The sequence below is a fragment of the Pelophylax lessonae genome (assembly GCF_965119305.1).
Source record: "Pelophylax lessonae genome assembly, chromosome: 5".
Taxonomy (NCBI): Eukaryota; Metazoa; Chordata; class Amphibia; order Anura; family Ranidae; genus Pelophylax; species Pelophylax lessonae.
Genome location: NC_138772.1, coordinates 352990318 through 353005940, shown reverse-complemented (window position 1 = coordinate 353005940; position 15623 = coordinate 352990318). Strand labels below are relative to the sequence as shown.

Below are 15623 nucleotides of genomic sequence, written 5' to 3'. Positions count from 1 at the left end.
TGTACAGCAGGAGGGTGGTGGAGAGGGGAGGCTCTACAGTACTCCTCCTGGTACAGGTACTCTTAAATAAAATGCCCACGCTGCGAGGATGTGCAGGGGGGGCATGGGCTATACAGTGTGTCAGGAGAGGGAGGTCCTATGCTACACCGTAAGTGGTCTGTCATGTATGGCAAAGTGTGTGGCAGCGCTCATTCCTGGGGCGCAGCTCAGTACACAGTTGAGGCAGAATGCCTAGCGAAAAGGTGGACAGTTACCAAATATGGAATCCCCAGCAAGTAGCTGGGGATTTAGACTTTACCACCCCCTTTGCTGGTGTCCTAAGGCAGCTGCCTAAGTTGCCATATGCTGATGCCGGCCCTGCCCACATCTGTGAAACATGTGTCTCTGTACAGGTACTCTGGACCTAAGTATTAAAAATTCTCACCTCAGCACTGTCAAAAACATTAGTCTTAGGCTCGCCATACACTATACAATTTTCTTATTCAATTTCCTTTAGATTTACCTTTTTAACTATGTAGTGGAAGGGCCTGTCTAATTGTATACAAATTGAAAGTGTTTAGGTTTGACCTTATATTATATAGTTTTAGTAAATCTAAATTAAAGTGAACAGGAAAATTGTATAGTGTATGGCCAGTCTTAGACTCATGGACCTCTCTTCTCTACAAACCTATAATAGGCTTAAAGTATAACTCAAGGCAAAGCATTTTTTTTTTTAGTATTTGGATTGAGTGGAAATATATTAGAACACGGGTCCGTTTTTTTATTGCGGTCTGTGTCCCTTAGGGAGATTCCCCCCCTCTATTTGTGCTGTTTACCATTATCATTACATATGAAAGTAAAATAAAATCACACATTTTGGGTTGTTCTCAGAAAAGGGGAATACCAATCCAATGTGGACACTAGTTCTGGTGACCTCAAGAGATTTTCCTAATTTGCAGAGATTTAATCTCACTTCCTGTTATGGCTATGGGACAGGAAGTGAAGAGAAATCTCCCCTTTGGCACAAAGAGGGCAAAAAAAACCCTTACAGGGGTTATAACCCTCCCTTACACTATCTAAAATGAAACAAAGGTTTTGCCTATAGTTCTATTTTAATCCACGCAGAACAAAAATTAGCAGGCAACAATTTAACAGCATTTAAATTAAGGATTGTTAAAGAATGGAGATCCTCACCTCACACACACTTCCTACAACAAAAAGACACTCCTAAAATTATAATGTCCTTCCCAAGTTAGGTGCCCCCTGACTTTCATTCCTTCTTTCTACTTTGCTCCTTTTTTACCTGGAGCATAATTCTTTCTTTCTTCCTACAACAAAATGAACCCCTCTTTCTTACTCATTTCCTCTGCTCTTCATACTTGCCCGCTTTATACTCTTTTATATCTCCATCTCCTAAAGTGGAAGTAAACCATCCATTTAACAGTTTCAAAAAACAGTTACGTGCTGAAAATGTAACACTCCCATTGGTTGTGCTCTCAACCAAACTGTCAAACCATCCAATGGCTGGTGTCATAACTGATCATATGTGCAGCATCATGGCAGTTGTAGATTAAGCAGAGGCCAAGATGGCCGTTTGCTTAGCTGAAAACGATAGGAGGGTTTACTTCCACTTTAAGCCCTAGGCATTAACTTTGCCCCTTATCTAAACCCTCCATGGCCTTTATGCTCGACAGACAACCAACCTGTCAATAACTCCATGTTTATAGACCCAGGTCCTGGCTCTTAAAAATTTCATAAATATGTAGTATGGATTAACAAGGTTTGCAGTCATGAGAATTATAGTTTTTGCTACCAGGAGGGTTATAGGTAGCAAAAAGGGGCTGTCAAGCTTAGGTTATTTACAAGTACAGATATTCAAATGTGTTTGTGACCGTCCCATAAAGTTAATTTAAAAAACAAGTTAACAGTGCACTGCGTCAAGATTGACGCATCAGTGTTTCAGTGCCTGACCGCACCGCACACCAGCTGCTGTTTTGGAACACAGCAGCTGGTGTAAATTTTGCGTTTAATCAAGCCCTTACTAACATTTATAGCTGAAGGCACTATAGAGATTAATTCTCAAAGACCACAAAAGAGACACTGAAGTCACAGCTCCTTTTACTCTATTTTCCCTGGCAGCAAGAACTTGGCAACCTGCCAGCTTTCTAATGTAAACAAACAGGAGGTGATTTGTGAGCTAATACAAATCCATCAAAACCCACCTTGAGTATCTGCTGTAATATTTAAAGATTCAAGCGTATGTAAAACCAAAACCTTTTTTTTTTTTTTTCTTTATAGCTGTTTATGTTCCACTGGATTTCCCTTCACTTCCTGTCCTGAAGATGCAACAGGACAGGAAAAAAATAGGAAATCTCTCTAAAGAGTTCCCGTCTTGGAGAGTTGTCATAGGAATACATGTTCCTAAAAGAGGATTTCATGCCCATGACTCTGTGACTGTATTTGCCACTTAGCTCCTGTAATCTCACTTTGCTTGTTCCTGTAAGCCTTTGCTTGTCATCTATGGATTCTCCGTTTGTTAACCCCTTCACTTAGATAATGTGAAACTCTTTGTCAGCTGCCAACCCAGACCTCACCCTGTCCTTTGAATACTCTGTCTGCTGCCTGCCCTGACTTTGTCCTGACTTTGAAATTCCCTACAATCTGCCAGATGCCCTGACCTGTGCCTGTTCCAGGATTACGGTATCAAATGCTGTCAGTCCTAACCCTGTCTCCAGGTTGCGGTACCCTCTTGGCTCCAGCCTTTGCCATATACTGATGTCGTCTGATACCCTTGACTATTGTGGGTTTCTTTTTTATATATCTTCATCTGCTTGATGGTGCTGCTTGGCCAGGGACTATAGCACTGTGTACTAAGACCTGGGGCAACCAAGTACCGGTAGGCCTACTTGCCTTAAGGAACCAGGGGCTGTTACAGATGACGCTACACTCTCCAACTATTGTCCCTGACTGTTAGTGCCGTGGCAAGCATTAATTAACAGAGGAGCATGAAGGAAACTGCAGCTGAAAATGTTCGTAGCCTGGTTGTTGTCACTGGTTGCAATAGATTTTAGGTTACTGACACAAAGTATGCAGATTACGATAGCCAAATGAAAGTCCTTTAAATTGTTATCTGCCTACTTTAAGGTTGGTGACTAAAAGTATTGAAGCACAACAGTGCCAGAAGAAAAAGTCAGCAATGGTTGCTCCTGCGTTTCTCCTATGATGGGTTTGGTTAAAATAATCATTGTCCGTTTCAGAGGTACTGTATAGCATGCTCTCCAATTTTAAAATAAACTTGCAAAAGTCGGAAGCCATGAACATAAATCTACCTCAATTGACCCTTGATACCTTACGGGCACAAATTCGGTTTAAATGGACTCCAAAGAACCTCAAATACTTAGTGATCCTTCTCACACCTGATGTTGGAGACATTTCACTGCCAATTTCTCATGTTCCTGGCTCAAGTCATAAGGCATTTCACTAAATTGTCTGCAAAATTGCTCTCCTTGTTCGGAATAAACAGTGCACTCAATATGAACATGTTCCTCTATACCTCTTATACCTCCTCTTATACCTCTTCCAGGCCTTGCTGTTATGTTTGCGAGACTACTGTGGGCTGGTAAAGCATGGCATTTATAGGTGTGCGTTGCCTACTGCATTAGGGTGTGCACCTTATCCACTTAAGCCCCGGAGGATTTGGCTGCTCGTTTTTTGCGATTTTTTTTTTTTTTTTTTTTACTGCGTGACTTTAACGGACAATTGCGCGGTTGTGCGACGCTGTACCTAAACAAATTTGACGTCCTTTTTTTCCCACAAACAGAGCTTTCTTTTGGTGGTATTTGATCACCTGTGTGATTTTTTGATCATGCGCTATAAACAAAAAAAGAGCGTCAATTTTGCAAAAATAACAATATTTTTCACATTTTTTTATATGAAATTCCCCCAAAAAAAATGTAAAAATCAAAATTTTTTAACATTTTCGGCCAATTTGTTTTATGCTACATATGTTTGGTAAAAAAAAATTGCAAAAAGCGTATTTTGATTGGTTTGCGCAAAAGTTATCGCGTTTACTAACAAAGGGAAAGATTTTTGTCATTTTTGGTGTTTTTTTAACGCGTAATGGCGGCGATCTGCGTTTTTTTTCGGTACTGCCACATTGCGGCGGACAGATCGGACCCTTGACTGACATTTTTGACACTTTTGGGGTTACCAGTGACATTACTGCAGTAATCAGTGCTATACATATGCACTGTTACTGCAAAAATGACACTGGCAGGGAAGGGGTTAACTGTATTGGAGAGGGAGGGGTTAAGTGTGTCCTAGGGGCGTGATTCTAACTGTATAGGGACATGGCTATTGGTGTAAAAACAAAGATCAACGGTCCTACATAGTAGAACTGTCTGATCTTCATTTTTACACCAGGTAGAATGACGGGCGGCTTGTTTACATAAGCCGCTCCGCCTTTCTCCCTTCACCGGAGCGATCGTAGTGTGACCGGCGGACATCGGGTCCGCCGGTCACACGCACTGACTTGTCAGTGAACGAGCCGCGGCGGGCGCGCGCCTCGGCGGGCACGCGCCCTCCCGCAATTGGCTCTCAAGTCAGTGACAGGCGAGTGACGTACCCATACGTCACTCTGCTTGGCCGGGGCTGACCGCCGCAGTATATAGTCGTGCGGCGGTCGGCAACCGGTTAAAGCTCAAACACACTAAAGAATAGTAAACTGTGTTAATCACGAAAAGGAAGGGGCCAGTAAATGACATATTGACCCTGCTCTCCATCCTGAAACATCCTCTGCAGTAGCCAAGGGGACAGGAGAGAAGAGGAGAGAAGCCAGCAGCAATGCGGGGGGGGGGGTGAGGCAGGAGGGGGGAGTAGGCACCACACAGAGTGATTAGAGTGTGGGCTGCTAAAGGGTGGCATTGGTTTACCTGATGTGCACAAATATTGCAAAGTGGTGCATTTGGCTCCGTTTTTAAAATGATTTACTCTCATGTCAGGGAAAAGGTGGGCACAATTCTTTATGGAAAGCTTACTGGGAGGCCTCCTGTTGCTCCTCCAAGAAGTACTACCTCACCTGATTAACCATCTCACAACTGGAGTTACATTACCGCTGATGGGGTTTATTAAATAGTCAATCTTGTCAGATTTGACTCCCTTGGCACTTAGTCCTGTACTCTCCACAGTGATTTTCCTCAAGATTACAGGATGGGTCGCTTCTCTGCACTCTTCGAGAGCACTGGTTTCAGGTATTACAATTAGTAAAACAAAACCTCCTGCGCTCAAGTGCTGTCTGATGGAGTAGAAAGAGGTGCACTACAAACTCAGATGTAGAGAGAGCTGTTTGGTCTTGCTGCCCCCTTCAGGATCAAGGATATCCAGAACCAGTGGTAGAAAAGACAAAAAAGAAAAAGAGGGGCGCACCGACCTAGTGCATTACCATAAAACCATTTATTAAAATATTAAAAAGTGTACAAAGTACTCACAAGACTGGTGTGATACAACACACATCAAGAATAGCATATACAGTCTCCAAGGTAGCCAGGTCCCAATTGTGACGAATGGACATGCAGATGGTCGCATGGGGCTGCTGTGGCTAGGCTGATGCGTTTCAGGGGCGAGCACCCTTCCTCAGAGCCAGAAAAAACGCAGCATTTTTTCTCTGTCGCTCATTGACAGACGTAGTCCTCGTTGATTCAACACACTCGGGTTATGCTGCCCTCTACAGGAGTAGGACTAGACAGGAAAGAAAACACTCTGGCCACACCTTAGGGGCAGTCCCAGAGGGTATATCCTCTCTCTCTCTGCTACAGCAAATCAGAAACAGTTCCCTTTGGTACTAACAAACCCACCAAACCGGTGAAGGTTTTTCCTGTACCCAAGTGTTTTGGTAATAAAATTAAAGAAGAATGGGAGCATTCTAAGCGTACCTTTTACTATTTCCAAGCGCATTGCTAGACGCTATCCGTTTGAGGAATCCCTCATTAAGAAATGGACGGTACCACCAGTGGTGGATCCACCTATTTCCAGACTGAATAAAGCCACGGTTATTCCGGTGGAGGACGCTTCTTCCTTTAAGGATCCGGTGGATCGGAAAGTAGAAGCGGAGTCCCGCACTATCTTTTCCCTGATAGGGTCAGCCTTTAGACCAGTAATTGTCATTGGTTTAGTGTCTCAGACATTAACGGAATGGGCGAGATTGGTGCGCCAGGACCTGAAGGGGAAAGATATCCCCCAGGCAACATCTGATTTGATGGAACAGATTATACAAGGACTACAGTTTATCTGTGACGCAGCCTTGGATGCTACCCCCCTATTAGGGCATGCATCTATGTCAGCGGTAATCCTCAGACGTGTGTTGTGGTTAAAATGCTGGTCAGCGGACCTAGGTTCCAAAAAGACCTTGACGAATCTCCCCTTTCAGGGGAATCGCCTATTTGGGGCCACCCTAGATGAGATCATTAAGGATGCCACTGGGGGCAAAAGCACTTTTTTGCCACAGGCTGCTAAAGCTAAAGGACCTCGTAACAAGCGGGGACCTTTCTTTACCACCCATAAAGGGTTCGTTCGCTCAGCTGGAGCAAGCGGGAAGGGCAAGACTCCTCCAGGAGGGTTCAAGAAGGGCTGGTCGGACAGACAAAAGACCGACTCAGCCAAACCTGAAGCAAAGGATTACACAGCCTGAAGGTGCGCCCCCACCCGGCTTGAGGGTGGGGGGACATCTTCACCGGTATTCAGGGCATTAGATCGAGCATCGACCACTGCTACCGGTGCGATTCTTCCCTTCCAACATCTAAGTACTACAGGGAGCGGTAGTTACCATTCCCTGAACAGATAATTTTCTTTACCTTTTCCAAAGATTAGCCTCAGTTCCCCACAAGAATCGGATCCGGTTGAACAGACAGACCAAGGAGCCTCTAGCCGGGTGACTTCGGTCCCTGTGGTTCAACCAGGAGAAATCACCACTCCTGATAGGAATCAGGTGTCTGATAAATGTGTGGGAACAGAGAACGATCAGACTTTGTCGGATGGCCGGGGCCAGATAGCTCTAGGGCAGCCTGGTTCGGATCCAGTCAGCGCCAGTTGTCCTGGAAATTCTAGGATGGCCTCTTCAAGCCGGTCTGGCTGACTTGGACATGCTAGTCGCGGACGTTCCTTGAGAACTTCTTCTCAGAGAGTGTCTGCGGTCTCAAGGACCGATCTTCCATCGTGCTTTACAGTCGCTGGTTTTAATGGCCTGGCCATTGAGACCCAGGTACTGAAGGACAGAGGTTTGTCAGCTTCAGTTATTCCTACTCTAATTAAGGCAAGGAAAGCGACTTCCAGCAAGGTCTATTATCGCACATGGAAGACTTATATCGCGTGGTGCGAATCGTTAGGAATTCCTCCATGTACCTGTTCGGTGACCCGAATATTGGCCTTTCTGCAAAAGGGGGTTGAGCAGAAACTAGCCTTGAGCACCCTCAAGGGTCAGGTTTCAGCATTAGCAATCTTCTTTCAGAAGCCTTTGGCTACAAAATCCTTGGTGCGAAATTTCATCCAGGGGGTGCGGCACCTGGCTCCACCAGTCCGCACGCCCTTACCGCCTTGGGATCTTAATTTGGTTTTGTTGGTTCTGCAGAAACCTCCCTTTGAAAACATCAGGGAGATTCCCTTGCTGACTTTATCCCAGAAGGTAGCCTTCTTAGTGGCTATCACTTCTGCACGCAGGGTGTCAGAACTGGCTGCATTGTCATGCCAGTCCCCATACTTAGTGATTCATAGGGATAAGGTAGTTCTTCATCCTAAGCCATCCTTTCTTCCAAAGGTGGTTTCAGATTTTCATCTGAATGAAGATATTGTGCTACCTTCCTTGTGTCCTCAGCCCAATCATCATCGGGAACATGCGTTGCATTCCTTGGATGTGGTTCGGGCAATCAGGGTATACCTGAAAGCTACGGAATCGTTCCGTGAGACGGATTCACTTTTTGTGATCACGGATGGCCCCAGAAAGGGGTTGCCTGCATCTGCCGCAACTATCTCCAAATGGATTAGACAGACGGTGGTACAGGCTTATTCTATTAAGGGTCGGAGTCCTCCGTTCCCTGTTAGGGCGCACTCCACTCGAGCGCTCAGTACTTCCTGGGCCTTCCGCCATCAGGCGTCAGTGGTCCAGGTATGTAAGGCGGCCACCTGGTCGTCGGTACATACCTTTACAAAATTTTATAAGATTGATGTGATGGCATCGGCGGATGCCTCATTTGGCCGCAAGGTTTTGCAGGCCGCAATTTGAGGAGACCGGTGGTCTACCTCGAGGGTTTTTTTCTGTTGGAATTTTCTGTTAAGTCTCATCTTTGATTGATGAGCATTGAAAACTTCTAGTTGGCACCGGTTGGGCCTTCTAGATTGGATTTAATTTCCATTTTCCCACCCCTCATTTGTGGTACTGCTTTGGGACGTCCCGAGTGTGTTGAATCAACGAGGACTACGTCTGTCAATGAGCGACAGAAAAAAATGGATTTTTGTAAGATCTTACCGTAAAATCCTTTTCTCTTAAGCTCATTGACAGACGTAGTACCCATCCCTCTATTTTGAGTTGGGTTGGGTTAAATTCTCTAAACACTGCTTTGTGACATAACTGATTTGCTGTAGCAGAGAGAGAGAGGATATACTCTCTGGGACTGCCCCTAAGGTGTGGCCAGAGTGTTTTCTTTCCTGTCTAGTCCTACTCCTGTAGAGGGCAGCATAACCCGAGTGTGTTGGATCAACGAGGACTACGTCTGTCAATGAGCTTAAGAGAAAAGGATTTTACGGTAAGATCTTACGAAAATCAATTTTTTCTGGCTCTGAGGAAGGGGGCTTGCCCCTGAAATGCGTCAGCCTAGCCACAGCAGCCCCATGCGACCATCTGCATGTCCATTCGTCACAATTGGGACCTGGCTACCTTGGAGACTGTATATGCTATTCTTCAGGTATTACACTTCCACAGCGAGGGATAGTGGTGATCATTGTCAGAAGTTCAAGCTCTGTTTGATCCCCCTCACTTTGTGGAAAGTGATGCAATTATATCACTTTTTGACCTACAATTGGGGAAAAGTGATATATCTTTCCTGACTCACATGGACTTTGAAAAACTGCTTATCCATTCCACATAGCCTTTCACAGTTTTCTATCTTGTCTTACTCACTAAACTCCCCACCCCCTGAGTACAATACTAAGTGGGAACATTACCTTTGTGTTATCTTTACGGATTAACAAAAAAACTGCATTATACATGTAGCGCTTACTCCATTAGGAGCCGCTGGAATTATGCCCAGGTTCTTCTCCAGTGGATTGCCTCGCAGCCAGGCACACAACCTCGGCCACACATTTTCTCAATAACCAGTCTAGGGGTGGTGTTGTTAAAGTTTTTATTTTTGGAGAATTTGGTTAGGGATGAGGGAATTGAGTAGGATATTTCAAAAACAAAAACTATGTACAGGTTGAGGACAGTGAACTCCTTTCTGTAAAGCTGAAGCAGAAGTCCTTGCATGTAGCAAACTGTGGATTTGGCTTGTAATAGGAGCAGTTACAAGCTGATTTCTTTCTTTGGAGCACAAAAAAGAAGAGTCCCTTCACAAAGAACTAGATAGACTGAGCTCCTCTGTAGTAGAAGCAGATAAAGCACACAAGCTTCTTTCTTGGAACAATAAGAGCATAATCCCTTCACAAGGAATTTGATAAAGCTCTTCAAGACACTGGCCGATGTCCTCTTTAGCAACCACATGGCAGATTCACTAGCACAGGAGGGGTGGCAGCAACTCAAAAGTCTCTAAGATTTCCCAGCAGTCTGTACTCCATTGTCCAGGGTTGCCTCCTTCCGACTTCCAAGTGACCTTTTTCTCCAGTGATACAAATATTGATCTTTAGCAGGCAGCCCCCCAGTCAGCTCTCAGCAGCTTTAGCATCCAGGCCCTCAGGTTGCTCACCTGAGGCCTAACAAACAGCAAGCACAAGGCAGCGTTGCCCTGGAGGAAAAGACCCAGAGCCCAGTGTGCTCAGAGAATATATACAGTGTCCCAGCATGCCTTCAGGTCCCTGGTCCCTGGGATTGGCCAGGGTTCCATAAATATTCATGATGCCATCTGCATAGCTCCACACCTATGATCCAGAAGGTTCTTACAGCATTTTTGGACAGCAGAGGGAATAAACAGACTAGCAGCAGCTGAGAACACAGAGCAGACCAAACTAGTCAAAGGCAGTTGCACTGAGTACAGTGAAAAACTAAATGTACTTAACACAGCAATTGCAGCCACCCTGACTACAGTGTGACAGACTAAATTTTCCTATCAAATTCACAGCTCTACAAAGCACAGTGATCGATCTATCTATCTATCTATCTATCTATCTATCTATCTATCTATCTATCTATCTATCTATCTATCTATCTATCTATCTATCTATCTATCTATCTATCTATCTATCTATCTCATACAAATGACCCATTGGGTTTCCAAACTTAAGAGAGGGAATACAACATTTTAGCTAGGTGATATAGGGTTCCTAAGACCCTACATAAATTGTCCCTGCAGAGTTCCCTGCTCTGTTGGAGATGAGGGGATAAAGAAGGTTCCATGCTCCACGTTTTCTGGTATTTTGCAGCTCTTAAAGCACAACTACACTTCATCTGAACACCACAAACCAAAAGCACTATTTAATTCATTTTTAATATCCAAAGGATACTCACCCATCCATCCATGTGTCCATGCTTTATTTTTCCGAAAAATCCCTTTGAAAAACACCCCTTAACATTTCTGGTTGTGGCCATCTTAAGTAAGGGCAGATGATTAATGTAGCATTTACTTCCTGGAATCCACCTGCCTATAACTCAGGCATTCAGGCAGGAGTGTGTGCTTAGCTAAAAAAAAAACCCTTCTCTCCTCCTGAAGACTCCTGGGTTGTATGACATCATTTGCCTAGGCCTGGAAACCAGAAAGTAACTGAAGAAATGTAAAAAAAAAATGTTTAAAACAAGTAAATAAGATATACTTTCCTATCTATTTACTAATGCTAGCAGTATAAGGATTAAAAATAGTCATTGTTGTTTTAGAGAGTGAACTTCCGCTTTAAGGACTTTTGGATGCAAGTTAAATAATGAATGTCCAAATGCCAGTTGAAGCTGCAGCTTTTCTGCTTCACCTAACCCCAATGTCGATGAAGCACTACAAGCATTCTCTACTGATTAATTTACTCAGTGCTGCGAAAAAATCTATGCTCTGTTCCACATATCGAAGACTGCTGGTTCTATACTTGACTGGTTTTGCTAAATTTTGTTCAGTTTTTCTGTGTTTCAGACAGTGGTTGCTTAACCTCCATGTGTGCGCCTTGTTCCATGATATGTAGAACAACTTTTTTTTTTTTAACTGGACTGATTACTCTTGTATGACCTAAACAAGAATTTATATTATAATCATTGACATCCAAGGCTGCTGAATTTCTGGGTCTTCCCTCATGCACACAGCCAAGTAACAGGAATTTTGCCTCTTTTGCCGACTCTAGAATCAATTTGGGGGAGTTTTTTGTTTCCATTTAGGCGTTAAACTTGGATGGAGAATGGAAAGCATGGGATGCCCAGAACTGTTGAACCTAAACCATGAGGACTTGCTAATCACTCTGGGTGCTAGACATTATAAAATGCTGTCCACCTGTAGGATTGATGGCACAGCTAAGTTGATAGCTAATAGTTCCAACTAATGAATGCAGGTGCTACTCCATAGAGCACTGCTGATGCACCTGGCTGTCTTGAACCCAAGCTCGATGTGTAGGATGGCTATGAGCTAGCATTAAGCAGTCCTTTGGATGTGGGCATGCAAAATATTGCACTTTGCTGCCCCCTTCTATCCAAGCTTGGGTTTGATGAAAAGAAGTTGCTCACTCAGTCCCTTATTGATGAATCCTGAGGTCCGAGAGGCTGCTGCACATGCTTCCTGCTATACAGGCTTAGAGCTTGACTGTCCTGATAGCTTCAGTTATGCCTAGCTAAGGCTAGAAAGGGTGTGAGACTTCAGCTGCTCCAACTCTTCTGCACAGGCTCTCTCTTTTCCATCCTTCTGCCCAGGGGTAGAGCTCCCCCGCAGCACAGTGGTCCCCTCCGGGCAATGGGATCCTGGACTCTACTCTGTAACTGCGAGGATCCTGAACATTTATGGCCAATTGCCCCGCCTTCTGGGCAACTGTCTACCCAGAGATTAGTGAAGACTCCTGAAATATTCAGACTTTGTCCTCTGTTCCTTCACCCTCTAAGTTCCAGAACTATCCAGCAAATTCTGGAAGCCAGGGGGAAGTAACATAGGCCCAGCCCTTAAAGATCTATCTGCACAGCTAACACAAACAAATTAATCCCCACTCCTACAGAGGATCCAAACTAAATTAACCTACTCTGTACACTGAGGGTGCTTCATTAATTTACTCCATATAAAAAATGCCTACATGTTTAAGGTTCGGAAAGTCATATTTGTATTTGTAAACACTTTTTTGATACCTTTTTTTAAAAAAATATATATATTATTCCAGTTTGCAATTTAAGTTTATTGATGTTCTAGGAACAATTGTATATTTTTCTATGTCTTTTAGCATTGTGCGTTGTACAAAGCACAACTGGAAACTGGATGTGAGCTCTATGAAGTATGTCAACCCACCAGACAGCTTCTGTCAAGAAGAACTAGGTAAGCAAATGACAACAATAATAACATTGCTCCAACATAGATTTATACAACTAAAGAAGCAGCATCTAAATAGCTTAGTTAACAGCAACTTTACACATAAGATTTTTAGTGTTCTATGTGGAATCCCAAGATACACCATAACATATGTTTTTGTATTTTTTTTTTCTCAATGGAAAATGTGCTAGGCCCCTTTCACACATACGGTCCATTTGTCCGTTTTTCATTCATCCATTGACGAATGAAAAATGGACATCGGTTCATCTCTATGTAAAAACGGATGACAACGCATGATCATCCGTTAACATCCGTTTTCATCCGCTTCTGTCAATGTCCGTTTTTTGGAACGGATGAATGCCCTATTTTTCATCCATCAAAAAAACGGATCGGACGAAAAACGGATGTAAACGGAAAAACGGTCCATTTTTCATCCGTTTTTGCATTGGTAGTGGATGTAAAAAAAAAAATGGATGAAAAACGGATGAAAAACTGATACATTTTGACGTGACTGAACTGATGATCTGAACGGACCATATGTGTGAAAGGGGCCTTAAGCTGGCTATACACGATTACGTTTTTTGTTTGAACAGGTGTACAGAATTCCAGGTGTACAGAATTTCTGAAAAATCGTTTAGCAGAACTTTCTTTCTTGCTATTACTAAGTAAACATATTTAATTTATTTTTCTGCTATTTGAATAGAGGCACAGACTTATGAATCATGTTTCAACACAATATGTATGACTTTTTTCCAAACAATAACACATTCATAGTTAGAATTTTCTTCTTTGTGAAAAAAAAAATTTGCCTGGTTTCTATGGTAAACAACAGACGTCCATTTGACCACATTCGCCATTAGAAACTCAAACGAACATTTCAAAAATTAAAAATTTCGAACGAAACTAGTGCCTGGCCTGCTTTAGTAAGATACGCTTTAGATTACTATAGGGAATAGAGCTGATTTGTTTCAATACATATCTTCTTTTTTCATCATTTTTCAAAAATATTCTGTATATATTAAAGGGGGAGGAGTACCGCGCTTCAAAGGTGCATAGGTGCTCTAAAGTGTCTTTGTGTGGCATAAATAAATACTATTACAACTCATGTGTAAAAGCTGCCTGGTGCTATAAAGTGACTTAGTGTAAAAATAAATAAATATTCAATTGTATAAAAAAAATTTTTTTTTGGGGATATTGCTGCGCTAAAACTGATCAGCATAGGATATGCTTACAATCAAAGTGAAAAATCACAAAGAACTGTAAATACACAAAATACATGAAATACTAAAAAGGTCACAATGACCATATGCATCATATACAGCTGCCAACACCTGATCCTATATTAGAGTATAAGGTCAAATAGCATGTAACAAAATATGGTGTAGCGCTAGTATACTAATTCTTTGAACTTAACAGTCCATATGAACAATAAACACAAATAATTGGAAGGATAGGTCCGTCAAAAGAAAGGAGGAAGGAAGTGCTCCCCAAATCTCATATCAAACTTTCACCATCCTGAAATCCAGTGTATGGAGACCACCACCAAGTAGAAGAAATGGCCCCTTACCGCAACGCAATGATCCCCACCACAGAGATCATTGACCGCTTGTAATGGAAATCAGATGGACCAAGTAGATGACAGTCCAGCTCACTAGGAAGATTTCAATGGCTCCACTCGATGTGAGTACATAAATAAAAAGAAGGGACAACTCCCATGGTGAAATACCGTCACACATTTATTTAGACCAAAAAGTAGGTGGCAACTCACATTTAGATGGAGATATTACAGCATATATCTCGAGGGAGCAATCCTAGGACCTGGTTCCAAACCAAGAAGATGGCCGCCGCGTCCCCTCGTGTGTCTCAGCTCGGCGTGCCGCAGGCTCCTCCTACGCGTTTCGTCAGCCAATTGACGTCGTCAGGGGGTGTGGCCTGCGGTGAGCCATCAATATTTATATGCTGAGCGAGGCGGAAGGGGCGGGATAACTAGTCAACGACCTGAATCACGGAAGTTGCGCAGTTGCGCTCCAACAACCGGATATGACGGATCGGACTTGACATGATCCGGAACAGGAAGCCAGTACATCACATGCCAGCATCCCTGATACCGGAATCAACACGGTCAGAAGCCGGAAGCCAGCAGTTTGCGTGCCAGCACCCCGGAAATCAAACCATCATTAACAACATGTCAATTAAGAATTAATTAATTGCATGTATAGGGACTCCAAGGTCGCTGATAGCCAGCGCATCTCGATAGTCCCATATAAGTGAGATCTCGATCCGTATTGCGGGACCAAAGATTTTAATACTGTCTCACCGAAAGGATACTCATGGTTCTAGAGTGTATAAGTACACTTAAATGACACTACCGCCTGGGACACACAAGAGGATACAGCGCCATCCCCCGGTCGGAAACAGGTCTCAATGGATAACTCCTCTCCCAAATGCAAAATTACAACCACATTAATAAAACATATACAATACAGATAAAAATGTAATTAAAATTAAAAATGCATATCCTATATTGCAAGAGATATAATAAAACCCCATAGTACATTAATAAATTCATAAAACTTGAGCATAACAGCAAACATAAGACATATTGGGACATCAAATAACCACTCCATTCAAGCGTTGTTAATGAAGGAATTGATGTCCCAATCTATGTTTAACCCGTGGGGGGCATATGTTTTTAACCAATATATCCAGCTGGTCTCCAACTGGGAGACCCCCCTGGTACGGTTACTGCCCCTCCAGCTCCCTGAAAACTTATCAATGCCGAGGAAGACCGTGCCCTTTGGGTCCCCTCCATGGCAAAGATCATAGTGCCGTGAGACACTGTGTTTCGGGAACAGTTTTAAAAATGTTTGCTACATGCTCCTGTAAACGTACATGTAACTTACGAATTGTACGGCCCACATATTCAAGGCCACAGGGGCAACGCAACAAATAGACAACATGTCTGGT

General features: G+C 43.3%; 1 protein-coding gene across 1 annotated transcript in view; it reads left to right on the top strand.

Annotated features, from left to right (window-relative positions):
• LOC309556247 (cytidine monophosphate-N-acetylneuraminic acid hydroxylase-like) overlaps nucleotides 1–15623 on the top strand; it is a 250871-nt gene that overhangs the window by 101754 nt on the left and 133494 nt on the right. The window contains exon 3 of the mRNA XM_082258661.1: nucleotides 12571–12662. Within this exon, the coding sequence (XP_082114787.1) occupies nucleotides 12571–12662 (92 nt within the window). The remainder of the gene's footprint in view (nucleotides 1–12570; nucleotides 12663–15623) is intronic.